At 55.5% G+C, this 23,995-nt stretch overlaps 1 protein-coding gene across 1 annotated transcript; it reads left to right on the top strand.

Annotated features, from left to right (window-relative positions):
* Window positions 1-5,232: 5,232 nt before the first annotated feature.
* LOC142269307 (centriolin-like) lies at window positions 5,233-21,585 on the top strand. Its single transcript, XM_075332403.1, has 6 exons — window positions 5,233-5,555; window positions 6,188-6,312; window positions 6,401-6,531; window positions 12,561-12,702; window positions 12,774-12,960; window positions 21,302-21,585. Exons 1-6 carry the CDS (start codon window positions 5,408-5,410, stop codon window positions 21,583-21,585), a joined length of 1,017 nt encoding a protein of 338 aa, XP_075188518.1. The 5' UTR covers window positions 5,233-5,407.
* The last annotated feature ends 2,410 nt before the right edge of the window (window positions 21,586-23,995 follow it).

Genomic DNA, 23,995 nt, shown 5'->3' with positions numbered 1-23,995 from the left:
GGAGGAAGAGAGCAGCGCTGCTCCTGTCACGCACCGGGTGATAGAGGAAGAAGAGAGCAACGCTGCTCCGGTCACACACCGGGTGATGGAGGAAGAGAGCAGCGCTGCTCCGGTCACACACCGGGTGATGGAAGAAGAGAGCAGAGCTGCTCCTGTCACACACCGGGTGATGGAAGAAGAGAGCAGCGCTGCTCCGGTCACACACCGGGTGATGGAGGAAGAGAGCAGCGCTGCTCCGGTCACACACCGGGTGATGGAAGAAGAGAGCAGAGCTGCTCCTGTCACACACCGGGTGATGGAGGAAGAGAGCAGAGCTGCTCTGATCACACACCGGGTGATGGAGGAAGAGAGCAGCGCTGCTCCTGTCACACACCGGGTGATAGAGGAAGAAGAGAGCAGAGCTGCTCCGGTCACACACCAGGTGATGGGAGAAGAGAACAGCGCTGCGTCGTTCACACACCAGGTGATGGAGGAAGAAGAGAGCAGAGCTGCTCTGGTCACACACTGGGTGATAGGAGAAGAGAGCAGAGCTGCTCTGGTTACACACAGGGTGATGGAGGAAGAAGAGAGCAGAGCTGCTCTGGTCACACACTGGGTGATAGGAGAAGAGAGCAGAGCTGCTCTGGTTACACACAGGGTGATGGAGGAAGAAGAGAGCAGAGCTGCTCCGGTCACACACCGGGTGATGGAGGAAGAAGAGAGCAGAAATGCTTCGGTCACACACCGGGTGAGGGGGAAGAAGAGAGCAGAAATGCTTCGGTCACACACCAGGTGAGGGGAAGAAGAGAGCAGAAATGCTTCGGTCACACACCGGGTGAGGGGGAAGAAGAGAGCAGTGCTGCTCTGGTCACACACCGGGTGATGGAGGAATAAGAGAACAGCACTGCTCCGGTCACACACCGGGTGATGGAGGAAGAAGAGAGCAGAGCTGCTCCGGTCACACACCGGGTGATGGGAGAAGAGAGCAGAGCTGCTTCGGTCACACACCGGGTGATGGAGGAAGAAGAGAGCAGAGCTGCTCCTGTCACACACCGGGTGATGGAAGAAGAGAGCAGAGCTGCTCCTGTCACACACCGGGTGATGGAGGAAGAGAGCAGAGCTGCTCTGATCACACACCGGGTGATGGAGGAAGAGAGCAGCGCTGCTCCTGTCACACACCGGGTGATAGAGGAAGAAGAGAGCAGAGCTGCTCCGGTCACACACCGGGTGATGGAGGAAGAGAGCAGCGCTGCTCCGGTCACACACCGGGTGATGGAGGAAGAAGAGAGCAGAGCTGCTCCGGTCACACACCGGGTGATGGGAGAAGAGAACAGCGCTGCTTCGGTCACACACCGGGTGATGGAGGAAGAAGAGAGCAGAGCTGCTCTGGTCACACACTGGGTGATAGGAGAAGAGAGCAGAGCTGCTCTGGTTACACACAGGGTGATGGAAGAAGAAGAGAGCAGAGCTGCTCCGGTCACACACCGGGTGATGGAGGAAGAAGAGAGCAGAAATGCTTCGGTCACACACCGGGTGAGGGGAAGAAGAGAGCAGAAATGCTTCGGTCACACACCGGGTGAGGGGGAAGAAGAGAGCAGAAATGCTTCGGTCACACACCGGGTGAGGGGGAAGAAGAGAGCAGAGCTGCTCCGGTCACACACCGGGTGATGGAGGAAGAAGAGAGCAGAAATGCTTCGGTCACACACCGGGTGAGGGGGAAGAAGAGAGCAGTGCTGCTCTGGTCACACACCGGGTGATGGAGGAATAAGAGAACAGCACTGCTCCGGTCACACACCGGGTGATGGAGGAAGAAGAGAGCAGAGCTGCTCCGGTCACACACCGGGTGATGGGAGAAGAGAGCAGAGCTGCTTCGGTCACACACCGGGTGATGGAGGAAGAAGAGAGCAGAGCTGCTCCTGTCACACACCGGGTGATGGAAGAAGAGAGCAGAGCTGCTCCTGTCACACACCGGGTGATGGAAGAAGAGAGCAGAGCTGCTCCTGTCACACACCGGGTGATAGAGGAAGAAGAGAGCAGCGCTGCTCCGGTCACACACCGGGTGATGGAAGAAGAGAGCAGAGCTGCTCCTGTCACACACCGGGTGATGGAAGAAGAGAGCAGCGCTGCTCCGGTCACACACCGGGTGATGGAGGAAGAGAGCAGCGCTGCTCCGGTCACACACCGGGTGAGGGGGAAGAAGAGAGCAGAAATGCTTCGGTCACACACCGGGTGAGGGGGAAGAAGAGAGCAGAAATGCTTCGGTCACACACCGGGTGAGGGGGAAGAAGAGAGCAGTGCTGCTCTGGTCACACACCGGGTGATGGAGGAAGAAGAGAACAGCGCTGCTCCGGTCACACACCGGGTGATGGAGGAAGAAGAGAACAGCGCTGCTCCGGTCACACACCGGGTGATGGAGGAAGAAGAGAGCAGAACTGCTCCGGTCACACACCGGGTGATGGGAGAAGAGCGCAGAGCTGCTTCGTTCACACACCGGGTGATGGAGGAAGAGAGCAGCGCTGCTCCTGTCACGCACCGGGTGATAGAGGAAGAAGAGGAGAGCAACGCTGCTCCGGTCACACACCGGGTGATGGAGGAAGAGAGCAGCGCTGCTCCGGTCACACACCGGGTGATGGAAGAAGAGAGCAGAGCTGCTCCTGTCACACACCGGGTGATGGAAGAAGAGAGCAGCGCTGCTCCGGTCACACACCGGGTGATGGAGGAAGAGAGCAGAGCTGCTCCGGTCACACACCGGGTGATGGAAGAAGAGAGCAGAGCTGCTCCTGTCACACACCGGGTGATGGAGGAAGAGAGCAGAGCTGCTCTGATCACACACCGGGTGATGGAGGAAGAGAGCAGCGCTGCTCCTGTCACACACCGGGTGATGGGAGAAGAGAACAGCGCTGCGTCGGTCACACACCAAGTGATGGAGGAAGAAGAGAGCAGAGCTGCTCTGGTCACACACTGGGTGATAGGAGAAGAGAGCAGAGCTGCTCTGGTTACACACAGGGTGATGGAGGAAGAAGAGAGCAGAGCTGCTCTGGTCACACACTGGGTGATAGGAGAAGAGAGCAGAGCTGCTCTGGTTACACACAGGGTGATGGAGGAAGAAGAGAGCAGAGCTGCTCCGGTCACACACCAGGTGATGGAGGAAGAAGAGAGCAGAAATGCTTCGGTCACACACCGGGTGAGGGGGAAGAAGAGAGCAGAAATGCTTCGGTCACACACCGGGTGAGGGGGAAGAAGAGAGCAGAAATGCTTCGGTCACACACCGGGTGAGGGGGAAGAAGAGAGCAGAAATGCTTCGGTCACACACCGGGTGAGGGGGAAGAAGAGAGCAGAGCTGCTCCGGTCACACACCAGGTGATGGAGGAAGAAGAGAGCAGAAATGCTTCGGTCACACACCGGGTGAGGGGGAAGAAGAGAGCAGAAATGCTTCGGTCACACACCGGGTGAGGGGGAAGAAGAGAGCAGAAATGCTTCGGTCACACACCGGGTGATGGAGGAAGAAGAGAGCAGAAATGCTTCGGTCACACACCGGGTGAGGGGGAAGAAGAGAGCAGTGCTGCTCTGGTCACACACCGGGTGATGGAGGAAGAAGAGAGCAGAGCTGCTCCGGTCACACACCGGGTGATGGGAGAAGAGAGCAGAGCTGCTTCGGTCACACACCGGGTGATGGAGGAAGAAGAGAGCAGAGCTGCTCTGGTCACACACTGGGTGATAGGAGAAGAGAGCAGAGCTGCTCTGGTTACACACAGGGTGATGGAGGAAGAAGAGAGCAGAGCTGCTCCGGTCACACACCGGGTGATGGAGGAAGAAGAGAGCAGAGCTGCTCCGGTCACACACCGGGTGATGGGAGAAGAGAGCAGAACTGCTTCGGTCACACACCGGGTGATGGAGGAAGAAGAGAGCAGAGCTGCTCTGGTCACACACTGGGTGATAGGAGAAGAGAGCAGAGCTGCTCCGGTCACACACCGGGTGATGGAGGAAGAAGAGAGCAGAAATGCTTCGGTCACACACCCGGGTGAGGGGGAAGAAGAGAGCAGAAATGCTTCGGTCACACACCGGGTGATGGAGGAAGAGCCGGGAGATCCCGAGCTTTCCAGGTGAGCCGCTGAGGGAAAGTGAAAGCAGAGCTCTGATTGGACAGAGAGACGGGCGGTCGCTATGGGAGATTGGAAAGCTGCTGACGTCACACATAGCAACCAATTAGCGCTCAGCTCTCACTTCACCAGCTCAGCTTCTGTCTGTGAAGTTTGTGGTAAAGTGAAAGCCAAGCAGTGATTGGCTGTGACTGTATAAGGCCGAGCCCGGGTGATGGCTCCGGAGCTGTCTGGCGGGTCCTCCCCGAGCAGGCGCGGCTTCGGCGCCTCTGGTAAGATGGCGGCGCACAGCTGCAGGTGACGGCCGCTCTGCCCTTACATGACGGCACTGTGGTACTTGTGCTCACCTCTCCCTCCCGGTCTGACTGCGCACGGAGCATCACGGGAGATCCAGACTGAGGCGGGAAGAGGCCGAGAAGCCGCAGCGTTACCATGGCGACGGCAACCCCGACAACAGCAACAACCAGAAGGTGAGGAGACTCCGGGGGAGAAGCGGAGAGAGGAGAGGTGAGGGGAGGTGAGGAGACTGGGAGAGGTGAGGAGACTCTGGGAGAAGAGAGGAGCCGAGAGAGGAGAGGTGAGGAGACTGGGAGAAGAGAGGAGAGGTGAGGAGACTGGGAGAAGAGAGGAGAGGTGAGGAGACTGGGAGAAGAGAGGAGAGGTGAGGAGACTGGGAGAAGAGAGGAGAGGTGAGGAGACTCTGGGAGAAGAGCGAAGAGGTGAGGAGACTCTGGGAGAAGAGCGAAGAGGTGAGGAGACTCTGGGAGAAGAGAGGAGCTGAGAAAGGAGAGGTGAGTTGACGAGACTCCGGGAGAGAGGAGTCTATGGAGGAGAGGAAACTGTTGGGGGAGAAGAGAGGAGAGGAGTGTGTTATAACGGGATAATATATATGTCTGTATTCAGCCCGGGCCTATAGCCAGCCTTTTCCCCCTAATTTCCCCCACAAGTTACCGATGAGTGCATTGAGATTCCCCTCCCCTAAAGTGTCTTTCCTCCCCTCCCCTGTATCTGCCGTTGACTGTACCGGCTGGATACGGTTGGGCACGGTTGGGCGGGTGCCTCCACTCGGCTACCAACGACATGTACAGAAGAGGAAGGAAGTGAAGCCACCGCAGTGTTTCTGGCCTCTGCTGACTCCTAGACGCTGTGTAGATTGTAAGCTCCTATGATCAGGTCCCTGCTCCTCTTATATCTCCCCTTACCGCTGTATCCTATGTGTTATATACAGTACAGCACCAAGCTAATGCTGCTGAAGCGGACACAGAAACCTCGGACATTGATGGTCTCATATCTGTCATTCTAAGTTTAAAGGGGAAACGCATCATATAATGAAGAAAAGCCCCAGAAGTCCACAATCTGCACTGTCTAATCCAAAAATGAGATCACTGATCACCAGAAAACCGCCGAGCGGGATCTCCAGCCGCAGCCTCGATACGACCGAAAACAGTGACATCTCGAAGTATGAAATACAAGAAGGTGGGAAACTAGTACATAGTCACAGTGTGAGTGCCTGTGTGTGGCCCGTGTGTCCTACACAGTGCGTGCGCCTGTGGCCCATGTGTCCTACACGGTGCGTGCGCCTGTGGCCCGTGTGTCCTACACGGTGCATGCGCCTGTGGCCCGTGTGTCCAACGCGATGCGTGCGCCTGTGGCCCGTGTGTCCAACGCGATGCGTGCGCCTGTGGCCCGTGTGTCCTACGCGATGCGTGCGCCTGTGGCCCGTGTGTCCTACACGATGCGTGCGCCTGTGGCCCGTGTGTCCTACGCGATGCGTGCGCCTGTGGCCCGTGTGTCCTACACGATGCGTGCGCCTGTGGCCCGTGTGTCCTACACGATGCGTGCGCCTGTGGCCCGTGTGTCCTACACGATGCGTGCGCCTGTGGCCTGTGCGCCCTACACGATGCGTGCGCCTGTGGCCTGTGCGCCCTACACGATGCGTGTGCCTGTGGCCCGTGTGTCCTACACGATGCGTGCGCCTGTGGCCTCTGCGCCCGACGCGATGCGTGTGCCTGTGGCCTCTGCGGCAGCAATGTAGAAATGTCTGAGCTGCTAATTCCCCAGCAGAGTAAGTAAAGTGTGATGCTTCACACCCGCCTTCCGATTTTTAGGTGATAATCCCGGGGTGCGTTACATCACAGAATCGCTCATCCAGAAGTTATCTAAGCAGGAGAACCTGGCGTCTGTCAGCTCACTGAATCTTTCTCTTTCTAAAGATGGAGGCAAAAAGTTCAAGGTGAGTTGTAATACTTGACCTGTTGAGGAGTTGATGTACGCAGCTGCAGTGCCGGCTCATGAGGACTGACTGTACGTCTGCTGCACAGTTTATAGAGAACCTAGAGAAATGTGAGCGGCTGGAAGTGCTGAACCTCAGCCATAATCTCATCCAGAGGATCGAGAAGCTGGAGCGGCAGACGAGGCTGAGAGAGCTGAACCTGGCAGACAACCGGATCAGGTGAGGGCAGGACACATTCACCCCTGGCCACAGCCGGCCATAGACAGGACTGTCAGTGGTATAGCCCTCCTTGCCCCCAATCACAGCCTTCCACGCACAGGATTGTCAGTGGTACAGCCCTCCTCACCCCCCCATCACAGCCGGCCACATACAGGACTGTCGGCGGTACGGCCATCCTCACAGCTGGCCACATACAGGACTGTCGGCGGTACGGCTATCCTCGCCCCTGATCACAGCCAACCACAGACAGAATTGTCGGCGGTACGGGTATCCTTGCCCCCTGGCCACAGACAGAATTGTCAGCGGTATGGCCATCCTTGCCCCCCGGCCACATACAGGATTGTCAGCGGTACGGTCATCCTCACCTCCCCGGTCACATAGAGGATTGTCAGCGGTACGGTGATCCTCGCCCCCCAGTCACATACAGAATTGTCAGCAGTACGGTGATCCTCGCCCTCCCCCCCCTTCCCCCCGGTCACATACAGAATTGTCGGCGGTACGGCTATCCTCGCCCCTGATTACAGCCGACCACATACAGCAGGGGTGGGGAACGTCCGGCCCACGGCATCATTTGATCCGGCCCCCTGAAGCTTTGCCAAGTTTTTTTTTTTTTTTTATTTTGTTTGTTTTGTTATACCGCGGTCCCTTTAATTATGCGGTGCGCGCGATGCCCGACGGGCGCTTGGTCCCCGGATGTCCTACGCAGCTTGTGCCAGCGTCGTCAGGGTGTTCAGGGGAGGAGCTTATGCATGCACTGCGCTCCTCTGATCTTGTCAGCCATTGCAGTGCATGATCTCCGACGCAGGCACTGAGCTTCCACTTCCTAGGTCAGTGTCTCGGTTTGGTGTAATGATAAAGATACCCATCGGTGCAGAGATGAGGAAAGTTGTCAGGAAAGGAGGTGTATGCAGCAACATATCCGAGGGGGAGATAAAATCTGTACTTTTTAAAATCAAATATGAACATATTAATTTGTATCTATATATTTATCTTTGGAGGTGTTGCTGGATACATCTCGTTTTTGCTCAGGCTCTGTTTCCCACCCTATGTGTTAAATACCTCAGGCTCCGTGTACCACCCTAGTACACGGAAGTACACGGAGCCTGAGGTATATAGCACACAGGGTGGTACACGGAGCCTGAGGTATATAGCACACAGGGTGGTACACGGGGCCTGAGGTATATAGCACACAGGGTGGTACACGGAGCCTGATGTATATAGCATACAGGGTGGTACACGGGGCCTGAGGTATATAGCACATCAGCACATAGAGTGGGATACGGAGCCTCATGCTCCATATCCCACCCTATGCGCTGATGTGCTATATACCTCAGGCCCCATGTACCACCCTGTGTGCTATATACTTCAGGCCCCAATTATTTGCTATATACCTCAGGCTCTGTGTACCACCCTCTGTGCTATATACCTCAGGCTCAGGATTGTACACGGAGCCTGAGGTATATAGCACAGAGGGTGGTACACAGAGCCTGAGGTATACAGCACATACAGTGGGATACGGAGTCTGGGGTATACAGCACATACAGTAGGATACGGAGTCTGGGGTATACAGCACATACAGTGGGATACGGAGTCTGGGGTATACAGCACATACAGTAGGATACGGAGCCTGACGTATATACCACATAGGATGGTACACAGAGCCTTAGGTATATAGCAAATAATTGGGGCCTGAAGTATATAGCACACAGGGTGGTACACGGGGCCTGAGGTATATAGCACATCAGCGCATAGGGTTCCGTATCCCACTCTATGTGCTGATGTGCTCTATACCTCAGGCTCCTTGTACCATCCTATGTGCTGTATACCTCAGGCTCCTTGTACCATCCTATGTGCTCTATACCTCAGGCTCCTTGTACCATCCTATGTGCTGTATACCTCAGGCCCCGTGTACCATCCTATGTGCTCTATACCTCAGGCTCCTTGTACCATCCTATGTGCTCTATACCTCAGGCTCCTTGTACCATCCTATGTGCTCTATACCTCAGGCTCCTTGTACCATCCTATGTGCTGTATACCTCAGGCTCCTTGTACCATCCTATGTGCTCTATACCTCAGGCTCCTTGTACCATCCTATGTGCTCTATACCTCAGGCTCCTTGTACCATCCTATGTGCTCTATACCTCCGGCTCCTTGTACCATCCTATGTGCTGTATACCTCAGGCCCCGTGTACCATCCTATGTGCTCTATACCTCAGGCTCCTTGTACCATCCTATGTGCTCTATACCTCAGGCTCCTTGTACCATCCTATGTGCTCTATACCTCAGGCTCCTTGTACCATCCTATGTGCTCTATACCTCAGGCCCCGTGTACCATCCTATGTGCTCTATACCTCAGGCTCCTTGTACCATCCTATGTGCTCTATACCTCAGGCTCCTTGTACCATCCTATGTGCTCTATACCTCCGGCTCCTTGTACCATCCTATGTGCTGTATACCTCAGGCCCCGTGTACCATCCTATGTGCTCTATACCTCAGGCTCCTTGTACCATCCTATGTGCTCTATACCTCAGGCTCCTTGTACCATCCTATGTGCTGTATACCTCAGGCTCCTTGTACCATCCTATGTGCTCTATACCTCAGGCCCCGTGTACCATCCTATGTGCTGTATACCTCAGGCTCCTTGTACCATCCTATGTGCTCTATACCTCAGGCTCCTTGTACCATCCTATGTGCTCTATACCTCAGGCTCCTTGTACCATCCTATGTGCTCTATACCTCAGGCCCCGTGTACCATCCTATGTGCTGTATACCTCAGGCTTCTTGTACCATCCTATGTGCTCTATACCTCAGGCTCCTTGTACCATCCTGTGTGCTGTATACCTCAGGCTCCTTGTACCATCCTATGTGCTCTATACCTCAGGCTCCTTGTACCATCCTATGTGCTCTATACCTCAGGCTCCTTGTACCATCCTATGTGCTCTATACCTCAGGCTCCTTGTACCATCCTATGTGCTCTATACCTCAGGCTCCTTGTACCATCCTATGTGCTGTATACCTCAGGCCCCGTGTACCATCCTATGTGCTGTATACCTCAGGCCCCGTGTACCATCCTATCTGCTCTATACCTCAGGCTCCTTGTACCATCCTATGTGCTCTATACCTCAGGCTCCTTGTACCATCCTATGTGCTCTATACCTCAGGCTCCTTGTACCATCCTATGTGCTCTATACCTCAGGCTCCTTGTACCATCCTATGTGCTGTATACCTCAGGCCCCGTGTACCATCCTATGTGCTGTATACCTCAGGCCCCGTGTACCATCCTATGTGCTCTATACCTCAGGCTCCTTGTACCATCCTATGTGCTCTATACCTCAGGCTCCTTGTACCATCCTATGTGCTCTATACCTCAGGCTCCTTGTACCATCCTATGTGCTCTATACCTCAGGCTCCTTGTACCATCCTATGTGCTCTATACCTCAGGCTCCTTGTACCATCCTATGTGCTCTATACCTCAGGCTCCTTGTACCATCCTATGTGCTCTATACCTCCGGCTCCTTGTACCATCCTATGTGCTCTATACCTCAGGCTCCTTGTACCATCCTATGTGCTGTATACCTCAGGCTCCTTGTACCATCCTATGTGCTCTATACCTCAGGCTCCTTGTACCATCCTATGTGCTCTATACCTCAGGCTCCTTGTACCATCCTATGTGCTGTATACCTCAGGCTCCTTGTACCATCCTATGTGCTCTATACCTCAGGCTCCTTGTACCATCCTATGTGCTCTATACCTCAGGCTCCTTGTACCATCCTATGTGCTCTATACCTCAGGCTCCTTGTACCATCCTATGTGCTCTATACCTCAGGCTCCTTGTACCATCCTATGTGCTCTATACCTCAGGCTCCTTGTACCATCCTATGTGCTGTATACCTCAGGCCCCGTGTACCATCCTATGTGCTCTATACCTCAGGCTCCTTGTACCATCCTATGTGCTCTATACCTCAGGCTCCTTGTACCATCCTATGTGCTGTATACCTCAGGCTCCTTGTACCATCCTATGTGCTCTATACCTCAGGCTCCTTGTACCATCCTATGTGCTGTATACCTCAGGCCCCGTGTACCATCCTATGTGCTGTATACCTCAGGCCCCGTGTACCATCCTATCTGCTATATACCTCAGGCTCCTTGTACCATCCTATGTGCTGATGTGTTACTTTTGATTTTTCAAATATGTTTGTTAGGGTGACATCATAGAAATGGCCACTGCAAAGAAAAGAAAAGTTGATGCAGAATGTCGAGCTTTTCAAGATAAATGGACAAATGATTATTTTTTTGTTGAAGTCAAAGGCAAACCTGTGTGCATGGTTTGTAGTGAAACATTAGCAGTAATGAAAAAAGCCAATCTGGAGCGTCATTACAGCTCAAAACATGCAAAACTCAATGAATTGGAAGGCCAAATGCGTCTGGATAAAATCAACGCACTTCGGCGGAGTTTGGAATTGCAGCAGTCTGCATTTAATAGGCCTCGGTGTGACAGAAGCAACGTTATTCAGACAAGCTATGTAGTGAGCGAGCTAATTGCGAAGAAGCTGAGACCTCATGTAGAGGGAGAATTTGTGAAAGAGTGCATGGTGGCTGCTGCAGACTTGTTAGCACCAGAAAAAGTGAAATTATTTCAGAATGTTAGTTTGTCTCGAAGAACCGTATCAGATCGGATTACTGACTTAGCACAAGACATTGAAAAATCACTCAAGGATTCAGTAGGAGATTTCCAATTTTTCTCTCTGGCTTGTGATGAGACAACGGACATAACAAATACTGCCCAACTGGCCATTTTTATTCGTGGGATCACTGCAGAGTTTGGCACACGAGAAGAACTACTATCACTGGAAGCCATGCATGCCAAGAGTCGACTCCGCTCAAGACTGACCGATACAAACTTGGAAAACCAGTTGCGAGTAGCAACATCATCAATACCTCCTAACATCGCACGGCTCACCAAAGACAAGACGTTCCAGCCATCACATTAAGTGGGAGTTATTTAAATGTTTGACTAAATATAGTTGCTAATGTTTATGTTAATAATTTTATCCCCCAACCCTTGTGTGTCAATGTCTTGTTTTGTATTACGTTATCCATTATTCTTTATTCAACTACTGTCTGATGTTGGCAATTATATTTGTGTATGAGCTACTGCAGCTCTTAGATTTATAGCACATGACTGTTATTCCCTGTTTGTTATGAAAAGTTAATAAACTTAAGTTATAAAAAAAAATTCAGTTAATAATTTTGTGCGGCCCCCGAGTGATGTTACAAATATCCAAATGGCCCTCGGCACAAGGTTCCCCACCCCTGACATACAGGATTGTCGGCAGTACGGTGATCCTCGCCCCTCCCCGGCCACATACAGGATTGTCGGCGGTGCGGCTATCCTCGCCCCTGATTACAGCCGACCACAAACAGGATTGTCGGCAGTACGGTGATCCTCGCCCCCCCCCCGGCCACATACAGGATTGTCAGCGGTATGGTCGTCCCCCCCCCCACCCCCCGGTCACATACAGGATTACTGGCGGTACGGTCATCCTCGTCCCCCGCCCCCTGCCCCGGCCACATGCAGGATTGGATTGTCGGCGGTATAGTCATCCTTGTCCCCCTGGCCACATACAGGATTGTCGGCGGTGCGGTCATCCTCACAGCCAGCCATAGACAGGACTGTTGGTAGTGTGCCAGTGTTTTATAAAGCAGAGTACCTGACGGGTACAAGCTAACGGTTCCCGTCCCTGTAGTCCTCACATTGGGGGCTGCAGAGATGTAAGTTAATGCTCTGCTCACCCCCAGAGCTGCATCTGCAGGGTCACGTTCTATGTATGTACAGGTGATGTGATGGCAGCATCTCACGTGTCCCCACTGCTCTGCAGAGTTGGCCTCCTCATCTCCTGTCTGTGTTTCTCTCAATTATGTCAGCAGAGTTGCGGTCTCACTGCTCGAGCCTGCAGAGATGTGTGCGTTAGTGCGAGACCCTCGTACCGTCCCATTTCCAGTCCCTCCTTCTCACCTTCGTTTTGCAGGAAGATTGATGGTGTGGCGCACATGCAGAATCTCCAGAAGCTGAACCTGTCCTGTAATGAGATCGAGCACATCCCGGCCTGGCTGGGGAAGAAGATGAAGGCTCTGCGGAGCCTGATTATGAAGCAGAATGCCATCTCCTCTGTAAGTAGTCCTGCCGCCCCTGCCTGGATGTCCGGTGACTGCTCCCTGCGGCTGAGCCTCTCCATCTGTAGCTGCAGGATATCTCCCGCCTCAAGGCATTGAAGGACTTGACTTCCTTGGTCTTGGCTAATAACCCGGTGACCAACCTCCCCCATTACCGGCTCTACGTCATCTTCCACCTGCGCTCTCTGAGCTCCCTGGATGGACAGGTGATCACGATCCAGGAGAGGCAGGAGGCGCACAACCGGTTCAACTTAGGTGAGTGCCGGACCCGCGTCCATCCCACGTCATCGGTGCATCCGGTATGTCGCATCACACTGCTGCACTGTGGAAGCCTTAATGATGGACACACTACAACAATGTGGCAGCCTATAGTTAAAGGCAGCGCCACTCCTGTTCTCAGGGCTTGTGTGGTATTGCATCTCATCCCTAGTGACTCCAATGGAGAAAAGCTGCAATCCTGCACACAGAGCATGGACAGGGGTGAAAGTGGCTTTGGAAAAAGCCAGCCATGCTTTCCTGATTCTGAACGGCCCAAGCACTTGTGTCTTCTCAAGAGGAGGTCTAGGTGTGCGGGGCTGAACCAGTGCAGCAGGGGTGGCACTGATGTTCCCGGGGTTTGTGGACCCCTCTAGGTTCAGGGTTGTTGTCACAAACCACCGGGGGGTCACTCAGAAATCCCCCGCGCTGGCTACCAGTACGTCACAATCGGGGTGTAACAAGTGGGGGTCACCCCTCCTTTATACCTCCCGACCGACAGACAGAGCACGTGATGCGCTCTCTAGCGCCCCTCTTATAGTCAGGCCAATTATGGAATTGCCCGACGATAAGCAAGGAGGCCGCTATACTACTTATGCCGATTATTGAAGGGTCCCCGGTGAGAGTAAGGTATATATTCCCCCGACCTCCGCGGGCGGAATATATAAAATCTCCCCGAATCTCACTGGCCTCCCCACAATAATCCTTGGCACAATTCGCTGCCACCAACCGATTTACGGTAACTATTAGCCGAACACACAGACGTGGGATTCAAGATCGAGATAACAGAACAGCCCAAGATTAATTATATAATTTAATCAGCCTAAAGCCACACTAGAAACTACAATATATACAATAGGGAATCTACAGAATATACATATGTCAGAGTACAGTTACAATCAAAGCATGGGTTACAAACAGGCATACACAGTTCCAGCAGTTACCTTGTTGCGTCTGGCCACAGGGGGGCGCTGTAGACCAGGTTTCCAGGAACTCCCTCACAGGTCTTCCCCAACCAGGCCCCCGAGCAGAAGAACACTGGAAAATGGCCGAAGTAGGGTTATCAACCTGGGCAATCCAGGTTCCCTCCTACCTTAGTGACCTCACAGGGAAGCACTGCTCCACCCCTGGCTGGAGTTATGGACAAAATCCACAACATGGAATATGGCCATAACTTGGCCTGGGAGCGTCGTAGGCGGACGCCAATGCTCTCATTGTGACAGTTATGAATTTAGCTACAGAACGAGGGGACTCATGACCTGTCTGCCAGTTCCCCATTGGCTGATATCACGCCTGGGGCATTTCCCAATGTCCTGCTCCCATAAAAAGGGTGTGCCGGCATCGTCCACATGCGGAGACACCATTTTTATGGTTGCCATATTTATCGGAAATATGGCTAGCGAGATATGAACCATTTTTTACTGGAGTCGTTCTGTCTGGCTATTTCCATAGCCTTGCTAACTAGCTAGCAGCCCCCACTACAGGGTCACGGCAGGGAGTCATCCTGTGTCCATTGTCCCTAAGCCACCTAATTTCCATATCACAGGACATGGCCATGGGATTTGTTGCTAAACCAGTTGTGTGAAGGAAAGGGGGGGTGACACCAGGAGAGGGCTTCCTGACATACTTGAGTATCATGATTTATCGTCATATCTCCGGATTTGCCTCACACCTCCCCCCTTTTGAGGGCGCTAGGGGGCAGCACACTCCGGTGTTCCCCCGTGCGCCCGTCCGCGACCTCTCCTTGTCGGGACAGCCCGTCTGCGTTACCGTGGTCACGGCCCCTTTTGTGGCGAATGGTGAAGTTGTATTGCTGGAGCGCAAGGCTCCATCGCAACAATCGCCCATTCGTCCCAGAGACGGTGTGCAACCAGCTGAGGGGATTGTGGTCCGTCTCCACGATGAAGTGGCGCCCGTATAGATAGGGTTGCAGACGCTGCAGGGCCCACACTATGGCCAGGCACTCCTTCTCCATCGTGGAATAGGCAACTTCCCTTGGTAACAGCTTCCTGCTCAGGTACAAGACTGGGTGCTCTTGGCTCGCAGAGTCCACCTGGCTGAGCACCGCACCGAGGCCGAAGTCACTGGCGTCGGTCTGTACTACAAACGGCCGCGTGAAGTCGGCTGCCTGTAGCACGGGCGGGCTGGACAGGGCGTCCTTTAGGGCCCGGAAGGCTGTCTCGCAGTCCATTGTCCAATCGACTGCAGAGGGCAGCTTCTTCTTGGTGAGGTCCGTCAAGGGCTTTGCCAGGCTACTATAGCATGGAACAAACCTCCTATAGTACCCAGCGGTCCCCAAGAAGGACATCACCTGCTTCTTGGTCCTGGGGGTGGGCCAGGATGCGATGGCTTCCACTTTCTCAGGCTCGGGCTTCAGTGTTCTCCCACCTACCCGGTGACCGAGGTACTGGACCTCGCTCATGGCCAGCTGACACTTTCCCGGCTTGATGGTCAAACCTGCCCGGTGGATCCGCCTGAGCACCTGTGCTAGATGCTCTAGGTGGTCCTCCCAGGTGGGACTGAAGACGGCAATGTCATCCAGGTACGCGGCCGCGTACCCTTCAAGTCCCTTGAGCAGGGTGTTGACCATCCGCTGGAAAGTGGCAGGGGCATTCCTCATCCCGAATGGCATCACCGTGGACTCGTACAGTCCAAATGGGGTAATAAAGGCAGAGCGTTCCCTGGCCTTGCGAGTCAGGGGGATCTGCCAATATCCCCGGCTCAGATCCATGATGGTCAGGTACTGAGCCCCGGCCAACTGATCGAGCAGGTCATCGATGCGTGGCATTGGGTACGCATCGGCGACCGTGACCGCATTGAGCCCCCTGTAGTCCACGCAGAACCGAGTGGTTCGGTCCTTCTTAGGGACGAGGACTACAGGCGAGGCCCAAGCGCTGTTGGATGCCTGGATCACCCCCAGCTTCAGCATCTCGTCAATCTCCTGGCGCATGTGTTGCTGCACCTCCAGGGAGACCCGATATGCTGAACGCCGGATCGGGGGATGATCCCCAGTGTCCACGTGATGGACAGCCAAGTCAGTCCTTCCGGGCTGGTTGGTAAACAACCCCCGGAAGGGGAGGAGGGTGGCCCACAGCTGGGACCGTTGGTCCTCCAAGAGCTGGTGGCCAACCTCCACATCCTCCATGGATCCGCCTGCCCTAACCTGGGCTAGCATATCCAAGAGGGTTTCCGCTTCTCCCTCCTCGGGCAGGTTGCACACTGGGAGCGCACATGCCTCCCGCTCATGATGTGCCTTCATCATGTTCACATGGAAGGGCTTCCGCCTTCCACGGGCAGGGTCCAGGGTGACCAGGTACGTTACAGGGTTGAGCTGCTGGTACACGAGGTATGGGCCTTCCCAGGCTGCCTGAAGCTTGTCCTGTGGTACGGGGACCAGTACCCACACCTTTTGACCCACTTGGTAGGTCCTCTCACAAGCGTTCTGGTCGTACCAACGCTTCTGATCGGCCTGGGCTTGAGCCATATTGTCGTGTACCAGTTGCGTCAAGGCCTGCAGTTTGTCCCGGAAGCGCATGACATACTCGATAACCGACACTCCAGGGGTGGCCAAATCCCCTTCCCAAGCCTCTTTCACCAGAGCCAGGGGGCCCCGCACACGTCGCCCGTACAGGAGCTCAAACGGTGAGAATCCTGTTGAGGCCTGTGGAACCTCCCGGTAAGCAAATAACAGGTGTGGGAGATACCGCTCCCAGTCACGCCCATGGGAGTCGACCAACATCTTAAGCATCTGCTTTAAGGTGCCATTGAACCGCTCGCACAGGCCATTAGTCTGTGGATGGTACGGGCTGGCCACCAGATGTCGCACCTGGACTTGCTTACAGAGGGCCTCCATCAGCTGGGACATGAATTGGGTCCCCCGGTCAGTGAGCATTTCCTGGGGAAAACCCACTCGGGAGAAAATCTCCAGCAATGCGGTGGCCACCTTGTCAGCCCGAATGGACGACAAGGCCACTGCTTCTGGGTACCGGGTGGCATAGTCCACTACCGTCAGTATGAAGCGTTTCCCGGAGCTGCTGGGGATGGCCAGCGGGCCGACCAGATCCACAGCCACCCTCCTGAAAGGCTCATCGATGATTGGCAGAGATACTAGTGGGGCTTTGGGGTGTGGCCCCGCCTTCCCCACTCTCTGACAGGTTTCACACGAACGGCAGTAGGCAGCCACATCGGCCCCCATTTTTGGCCAGTAGAAATGCTGGTTTAACCTGGCCTTGGTCTTAGCGATCCCTAGGTGTCCGGCCATCGGAATCTCATGTGCGATCCGCAACAACTCCGTCCGGAACGGATAGGGTACCACCAACTGTCGGTCCCTGGGCCACGCCTCCGGTGAACCCTGCTGGACCGTGGCCCGGTACAGCCGTCCTTGGTCCCAGACCACTCGCTCCGGGTCCGAGTCCGAGGGAGGCTGTGCCGCCTGCTCCTTAAGAGCTTTCAGGCTGTCATCAGCTTCTAACGCTGCCTGAAACCCCTGACTAGATGTGGCCAGAATCGACGAGACTGTCACATCTTCAGTCAGTACCCCGGGACCTGTGTCCTGGCCTCCACCTGACTCGGCTGCCACTTGGTCAGAAGGGGAAGAGCTATCGGACCTCCGGGAGGCCCCTTGGCTTCCAGCACTCCCACTGCGGGTGACAGCGGCCACAGCCGCTGCGACCGTGGGTCGTGCCTGCTCCTCCTCCGTTCCTGACCAAGTCGCCGGTTCAGGCAGACCTACCTGGCTTCCTGACACCCCGGTTGTGGGGGAACCATGCACCGAGATCTTACCTGGGAGCACTTCCGCTCCTGGACCGGCCCCAATCTCACCTGCCTGTTCCCCTCCTGCAGCAACAGAACCCCGCTGTGAAATCTCTGGGGACCCCACATTTGCTGTGGTAGCCCCCACCCCACACACTGGTCCTCCCCCTGCAGCACCCTGCTCTCTGCTTATCCCTGCAGAGGGCAACAGATCCCAGCTCACAGGCTGGTTACTTGTAGAGGCATTGTCACACCTTTCTCTGACCCCCTCCCCTGTCACAGCTGCAGCTGAGTGTGTGTCTATGGTGTCTATGCAAGCAGAAATATCAGAGTTCACTCCCTCCTCCCTTACATCATTCATAGATAACACATTAACATTGTTAGGACTCATGTCAGTACGGGCCGAAGGTTCAGCCCTTGGGGGGGGCCCAAACTGGGAGGTTATCTGCCCCAAATCTGTCCCAAGTAGCACGTTTGCAGGGATCCGATCAGTTACCCCCACCTCCCTCACCCCTCGCCCTGCGCCCCAGTCCACATAAATGTCAGCAACAGGCAGCGCCGGGTCAATGCCTCCAATCCCGGAGACAGCGAGGGTTTTTCCAGGGATCAAGTCTTGGGGGGACACCATCTCAGGCCGCACCAGAGTCACCTCCGAGGCGCTGTCTCGCAGTCCTATGGTCACAGACCGGCCGACGGTGACAGGTTGGAAGCTGTCCAGGGACCTACCACCACCCCCACCCACACAATACACCTTGGGCGGCCCTTGGGACGGGGACGGAGCCGGGGCCTTGGGACGCTGAGGGCACATGGCCTTGAAGTGTCCAGGTAGGTTGCACTGGTGGCACCGTCTTGGTTCCGCCACGGGCCTGGAGAGGGGAGTTGAGGGGGACACCCCCTGCAGTCTAGGGGCAGGTGGGGCAGTCGCAGAATTCATCTTACCCCCTCTCCAGGTGCTGCTGGTGGCCGCTCTCCTGGCCTCAGGGGCCCGTTTGTTGGTGTAGTCATCGGCAAGGGCAGCTGTAGCCGTGGACCCCTTTGGCTTCTGGTCTCGGATGAACTGGCGGAGATCCTCAGGGCAGTTCCACAAGAGTTGCTCCGTGATGAACAAGTCCAGGATCTCCGGTCCGGTGGAAAGCTGCAGGCCTTGGGTCCAGTGGTCGGCAGCTCGGGCAAGTGCCCGCCGGTGGTCAGCCCAGGAGTCCTTTGGTCCCTTCTGTAGGCTCCGGAACTTCTTGCGGTAGGACTCTGGAGTGAGGTTGTACTGTTGGATCAGGGCCCGCTTGATGGTGTCGTAGCCCTGATCTGCCTCAGCAGGCAAGTCCCCAAGGACATCCAGGGCCTTACCCCTTAAACGGGGGGTCAGGTATTTGGCCCACTGGTCCTTGTCCAGATGGTGCTGCAAGCAAGTCCGTTCAAAAGCAGTCAAGAAAGAGTCCAAGTCTCCATCCTTCTCCAGCACTGGGAAGTCCTCAACACGGACCTTTGGAAGTTTGGTGTCTCGAAGGTCACATGTGGCTGATGAGGGCCGGAGCTGAGCTAGCTGCAGCTGGTAGTCACGGTCTGCCTGTCGCTCTCGCTCTTCACGCGCTGCCTGCCGCTCTCGCTCCGCAGCCTCACGCTCTGCGTGCCGCTCTGCCCTGCGCTCTGCCAGGAGTTCCTTGTAGCCCTTCTGGTCTCCAGCCTGGAGAAGGGCCATAGCCATTTGAAGAAGGCTATCCGAGCCTCCCAGGCTCGGTGGAATGGCACGTGGTGATCTGCGGCACGCTGCAGAGCTAGGCGATTCACTGTCCCTTTCAGAGCGGAGGGCTGGCATCTGGCTCGTTGAGGAACCTTGGGTGAGCTCCTCCTCATCTTGTCCAGCAGTGCCAGGTTGCGCAATGTCCTCGGCAGAACGGTTTTCTGGCGTCGAGCTCCTGGAGGACTCGTGGGCAACCTCCTCATTGCTGTCCACAGCACCGTCCTCCCTCTCTTCGGCTCCTGCCTTAGCATTGGCCAGTTGCATAGCTCTGCTCCTGGTGCCATCAGCCATTCTTGCAGACTTTTGGTCACTGACACAGAACTGACACCTGATGCCTCCACACACCTTACAGTATCTGCACTCTGACACTCTAGTGTTGAGCTAGTCTGAAGACCCCAGCAGCCACAGCTGCTGCAGGCAGTCTTTAGTGTCTGGGAGTATGGGTCTCACACTCACACACACTATTATCTCGATCCCACCGCTATGCCACCAATATGTCACAAACCACCGGGGGGTCACTCAGAAATCCCCCGCGCTGGCTACCAGTACGTCACAATCGGGGTGTAACAAGTGGGGGTCACCCCTCCTTTATACCTCCCGACCGACAGACAGAGCACGTGATGCGCTCTCTAGCGCCCCTCTTATAGTCAGGCCAATTATGGAATTGCCCGACGATAAGCAAGGAGGCCGCTATACTACTTATGCCGATTATTGAAGGGTCCCCGGTGAGAGTAAGGTATATATTCCCCCGACCTCCGCGGGCGGAATATATAAAATCTCCCCGAATCTCACTGGCCTCCCCACAATAATCCTTGGCACAATTCGCTGCCACCAACCGATTTACGGTAACTATTAGCCGAACACACAGACGTGGGATTCAAGATCGAGATAACAGAACAGCCCAAGATTAATTATATAATTTAATCAGCCTAAAGCCACACTAGAAACTACAATATATACAATAGGGAATCTACAGAATATACATATGTCAGAGTACAGTTACAATCAAAGCATGGGTTACAAACAGGCATACACAGTTCCAGCAGTTACCTTGTTGCGTCTGGCCACAGGGGGGCGCTGTAGACCAGGTTTCCAGGAACTCCCTCACAGGTCTTCCCCAACCAGGCCCCCGAGCAGAAGAACACTGGAAAATGGCCGAAGTAGGGTTATCAACCTGGGCAATCCAGGTCCCCTCCTACCTTAGTGACCTCACAGGGAAGCACTGCTCCACCCCTGGCTGGAGTTATGGACAAAATCCACAACATGGAATATGGCCATAACTTGGCCTGGGAGCGTCGTAGGCGGACGCCAATGCTCTCATTGTGACAGTTATGAATTTAGCTACAGAACGAGGGGACTCATGACCTGTCTGCCAGTTCCCCATTGGCTGATATCACGCCTGGGGCATTTCCCAATGTCCTGCTCCCATAAAAAGGGTGTGCCGGCATCGTCCACATGCGGAGACACCATTTTTATGGTTGCCATATTTATCGGAAATATGGCTAGCGAGATATGAACCATTTTTTACTGGAGTCGTTCTGTCTGGCTATTTCCATAGCCTTGCTAACTAGCTAGCAGCCCCCACTACAGGGTCACGGCAGGGAGTCATCCTGTGTCCATTGTCCCTAAGCCACCTAATTTCCATATCACAGGACATGGCCATGGGATTTGTTGCTAAACCAGTTGTGTGAAGGAAAGGGGGGGTGACACCAGGAGAGGGCTTCCTGACATACTTGAGTATCATGATTTATCGTCATATCTCCGGATTTACCTCACAGTTGTCACCTCATACTCTGGGTCATTAGTGGTCTGATATCTGTGGGAGGATTTGATACTGAACTGTTCTTGTAGAGGAGGTGGAGAAGCTGGAGACAGACCTGGAGAAGAAGATGAAGGAGATCGAGGAGCTGCAGACTCAGAAGACGAATATGGCCAGTGAGCTCCACAGCCAGGACCAGCTAAACAAGTCTCTGCAGCAGGAGATGAAGCAGCAGAAGAAGATCTACCAGGAGCTGGGGCGCCAGATGGCCACCAGGAACGAGCTTGTAAGTCCCCACCGGACCCTGCAGGCCTGTGTGCGACGTCTGCAGAAGACGACTGGTCCTCCTAATTATCTGCAAGTAATCTCCACATAGCAGGCGCCTTGTATAAAGCCCATGTACGACAAATTGAGGAGCACAATGGCAAGAGGGTGCACGGCCCCACGGTGCAGCATCCTCTGTTAGTGTGGTGCATACAGACTTCTGTTCCCCCCACCTTCTTCAGGACTCCTAGGCGTCCCCTCCCTCTGGACCCTTCTATTTTTGCCTGCTCCCTCTGGACCCTTCTATTCTTGCCCCCTTCTTTTTTTAGAGCCCTTCTAATCTTGCCCCTTCATCTGGACCCTTCTATTCTCAGCCCCCTCTCTCTGGACCCTTCTATTCTCTCCCCCTATTTCTGGACCCTAGTGTTCTCTCACACTGGACCCTTCTATTCTGTCCCCTCCGCGTGGACCCTCCTCTGGCTGTGGGGCAAACTTGCTGTTTCTCTGGGTGTATTTAGGCATGTCTCTGAGATCATGGTCGCTCGCGTCCCTGACATCTGGGACATGGCCCCACAGACGTCTTCAGCTCTCTTCCCCCTGTGCAGGAGCTGGAGGGGTCGGTGCCTGTGGACGAGGCTGCTATGATGAGTGAGGTGTGGAGCCGTCCTGTTGTGCTGTGCTCCACAGGTTTCACTGTTTGACCAGTGCACATGGGGATCAGTCCAGGTGTGGCGGTTACATCGGTTGGGTTACACCGGTCTCTGCTCCTCGCTGTGGCCTGTAGTGCTAACTCTGGGGTGTCGGTGGGGTTACACCAGCGTGTGCTTCTCGCAGTGGCCTGTAGCGCTGACCCTGGGGCATCGGCTAGGTAACACCGGTGTCTTCTCCTTGCTGTGGCCTGTAGCACTGACCCCGGCGCAGATGGATGGGGGCACTGATCCTTGGGACAGCAGGATGGGGGCACTGACCACAGTGCAGCAGGATGGGGGCACTGATCCTTGGGACAGCAGGATGGGGGCACTGATCCTTGGGACAGCAGGATGGGGGCACTGATCCTTGGGACAGCAGGATGGGGGCACTGACCACAGTGCAGCAGGATGGGGGCACTGATCCTTGGGACAGCAGGATGGGGGCGCTGATCCTTGGGACAGCAGGATGGGGGCGCTGATCCTTGGGACAGCAGGATGGGGGCGCTGATCCTTGGGACAGCAGGATGGGGGCGCTGATCCTTGGGACAGCAGGATGGGGGCGCTGATCCTTGGGACAGCCGGATGGGGGCGCTGATCCTTGGGACAGCCGGATGGGGGCGCTGATCCTTGGGACAGCAGGATGGGGGCGCTGATCCTTGGGACAGCAGGATGGGGGCGCTGATCCTTGGGACAGCCTGATGGGGGCGCTGATCCTTGGGACAGCAGGATGGGGGCGCTGATCCTTGGGACAGCAGGATGGGGGCGCTGGTCCTTGGGACAGCAGGATGGGGGCGCTGATCCTTGGGACAGCAGGATGGGGGTGCTGACCCCGGGGCAGCAGGATGGGGGCGCTAATCCTTGGGACAGCAGGATGGGGGCGCTGGTCCTTGGGACAGCAGGATGGGGGCGCTGATCCTTGGGACAGCAGGATGTGGGGGCCGATCCTTGGGGCAGCAGGATGGGTGCCGGGCGCGGGAGCTACGGTGTTGCTGATCGGACGGTGCATCGCTGCGGCGGCCTCTTCCAGGAACCAAAAGATGGCCGCAGGGTCCTGGGGTCCCTGCTTTCATAGCCGTGGTCCACATGCGGCCAGACGCCTTCCGTGCCCTCCTTGGTCTCTTTCCGGCACCTCCTCTTCAGGGGCGGAGCTACGGCTTTCGCGCCTCCACTGCTCGGGAAGACGCTCGAGCGGGGACTTTTCGCGCCCAAGATGGCGGCTTCCGAATATTTTCGGCCGGACACCTCCGGCGGGACACAAGGCGCACTTCTACCGGGCGGTAGAACGGAGGATCCTGTTCGTGACGCCAAGTTGTCGCGGGCGGGGAGGGCGCTGCGCTCACCACGCTCGGGTCCGGCGCTGCTGCTACTGCTGCTCGGTGGCTCGAGCGGTGGACTGGATCCGGGGATACGAGCGTCGCTCCTCCCCCGTGAGTGAAAGGGGTGGTTTGTTGGTGTTTGGTATGTCGGTTTGTGACGCCACCCACGGTGTGTGGTGAGGTTGAGGTACCACCGCTGCTCTGTACGGGGATCCCGGGAGCGATGACAGGGAGAAGCTTGGATGTTTCTCTCCCCTCCGTGGGTAGGGGGATTTTGGTAGTCCCGGGGCCCGGAGTTGTTGTCTGTAAGGTGGATTGCGGGGCTTGGCCAGGTGCAGGGTCGCGGGGCAGCGCAGTGGTACTTACTTAGCCAGTAACGTACACGGAGTCTCTGGTAAAACAAACGGCTGGATGGACGAGTCCCACAGACAGCTGCGCTGGTCACTCCCGGTACGTTGGCGGTAACTGTCTCTCCCTGCACCGGTGTTATGTTCTCGGCCCCGATGGCTTCCCACCG

This window comes from Anomaloglossus baeobatrachus, unplaced genomic scaffold (genome assembly GCF_048569485.1).
Source record: "Anomaloglossus baeobatrachus isolate aAnoBae1 unplaced genomic scaffold, aAnoBae1.hap1 Scaffold_318, whole genome shotgun sequence".
Classification (NCBI taxonomy): Eukaryota; Metazoa; Chordata; class Amphibia; order Anura; family Aromobatidae; genus Anomaloglossus; species Anomaloglossus baeobatrachus.
The sequence above is the reverse complement of the archived record's forward strand: the minus strand, read 5'-3'. Positions and strand labels throughout refer to the sequence as shown.

Bases quoted from the DNA above. Each gene is read 5' to 3' on its own strand.
- LOC142269307 (XM_075332403.1), top strand. From the start codon at position 5,408: ATGAAGAAAAGCCCCAGAAGTCCACAATCTGCACTGTCTAATCCAAAA. The intron at 5,556-6,187 runs GTGGGAAACTAG...TCCGATTTTTAG, and splicing joins GAAGTATGAAATACAAGAAG to GTGATAATCCCGGGGTGCGT. The intron at 6,532-12,560 runs GTGAGGGCAGGA...TTCGTTTTGCAG, and splicing joins CTGGCAGACAACCGGATCAG to GAAGATTGATGGTGTGGCGC.